The 1,354-nt window shown below is 34.6% G+C and overlaps 1 protein-coding gene across 1 annotated transcript; it reads right to left on the reverse strand.

Moving 5' to 3' along the window:
* Positions 1-565: 565 nt before the first annotated feature.
* On the reverse strand, positions 566-1,354 carry LOC112998577 (uncharacterized). The gene is made up of 2 exons (XM_026124730.2): positions 1,131-1,354; positions 566-934 (listed from the first exon to the last, which is right to left on the reverse strand). Exons 1-2 carry the CDS (start codon positions 1,209-1,211, stop codon positions 818-820), a joined length of 198 nt encoding a protein of 65 aa, XP_025980515.1. The 5' UTR covers positions 1,212-1,354; the 3' UTR covers positions 566-817.

Genomic DNA, 1,354 nt, shown 5'->3' on the forward strand with positions numbered 1-1,354 from the left:
TTTATTGGAAAAACAACATGGCTTAATCCATCTTACAATTCAATTAATCCCACTCGAATATATCAGATTCGTTGGTTTGCAAATTAAAACAAGATGATATCTACACCAATCTTCGATCATTCGATTCAACAGAGCCAAGTATATGAAGCTAAGCGAAAAGGAAAAGGAAAAAAAAAATACACCCAATTTTATTCCTTGTTTAGTTCTTCTTTCCCCTGTATTTTTTCTTAATTGACATTAAGGTCAACTCAGGTATACAAATCGAATTCCGAAAGAATCAACTATCTATGCGAATATTAACATTTACTGTTATTGGTACAAGACTTGAATCTCTTCAATAAAAATTTGGGATCAAATTTTATAGATAAAAAAAATATGATTGAAAAAAATATCATCAACTTAAAATTAGTTAATAAACTTAATAAATACTAAAAAAAATACAAGAAAGAAGGAGCTATTGACAAATTAGCACTCTCTTTGGGCCTACAAGTAGCCACCACATTAATAATAAAAAATACATGATTGGTAAAATACAAAATAATGGAAATAAATAAACATAAGCAGAAACCTAAAACCTTGTCACTTTTTTATTTCCCAGAAAGGGCAATGAAATAATCCCGTAAAATTACAATCTTTTTCTCTCTAATTCTCCTAAGAGGGGGGAAAAACAGAAGTAAAAGACTTAAGAATTTCCCCATACATGAATTTTTCTTCTTCTAAAGGGCATAACAGAAAAAGAAAAAAGATAAAGGCAAGGGATGAGGGAAGCAAGAATGAGGCCCCAATTGAGTGAGAAGTGGGGAACCTCGAATAATCATCATCTATGTGCAGTTACGAGGGTTTCAATGAAGCGCAATCCATCAAATCTGGGAGCGAATTTCTCCGTGGAAGATGAATTCTGCGACGAAGTGTTCTCACGGCTTCTCCTCTCATCCTGAAAAAAATCAAAGATAAATACGAAAAAATTATAATAATTTACGTATTTTATTATTTCAATTAAGAATTTTGATTTCCAAAGCAACAATTTTTTTTTTTCATTTTGTACATTGATATTCGCAATTGTGTATTGAAATTTGAAAAATTCTTTCTCAACTTCAATCTAAAGACAGCCAGACGAGTTAGAGGGAAACCTGATGGGAAGAAGAGGAGAGGGACGCCGCGGTGGCGGAAGCGGCGGCGGCGACGGAGGCAGCGAGGACGGACTTCTTCATCTCTGGAGTGGTGAAGGGAGAACTGAAGAATCTAGATGGGAGTAACGGGAAAATGTGGAGCTTAGAAAGAGAGAGAAATTTAGCGTTGGGTTTGTTTAGAGCGGTTTTGACGGCATATAAATAGGGGAAGTCTCCGAGATGTT

This window comes from Glycine max, chromosome 12 (genome assembly GCF_000004515.6).
Source record: "Glycine max cultivar Williams 82 chromosome 12, Glycine_max_v4.0, whole genome shotgun sequence".
Classification (NCBI taxonomy): domain Eukaryota; kingdom Viridiplantae; phylum Streptophyta; class Magnoliopsida; order Fabales; family Fabaceae; genus Glycine; species Glycine max.

Bases quoted from the DNA above. Each gene is read 5' to 3' on its own strand.
- LOC112998577 (XM_026124730.2), bottom strand. From the start codon at position 1,211: ATGAAGAAGTCCGTCCTCGCTGCCTCCGTCGCCGCCGCCGCTTCCGCC. The intron at 935-1,130 runs GTTTCCCTCTAA...GATTTTTTTCAG, and splicing joins TCTCCTCTTCTTCCCATCAG to GATGAGAGGAGAAGCCGTGA.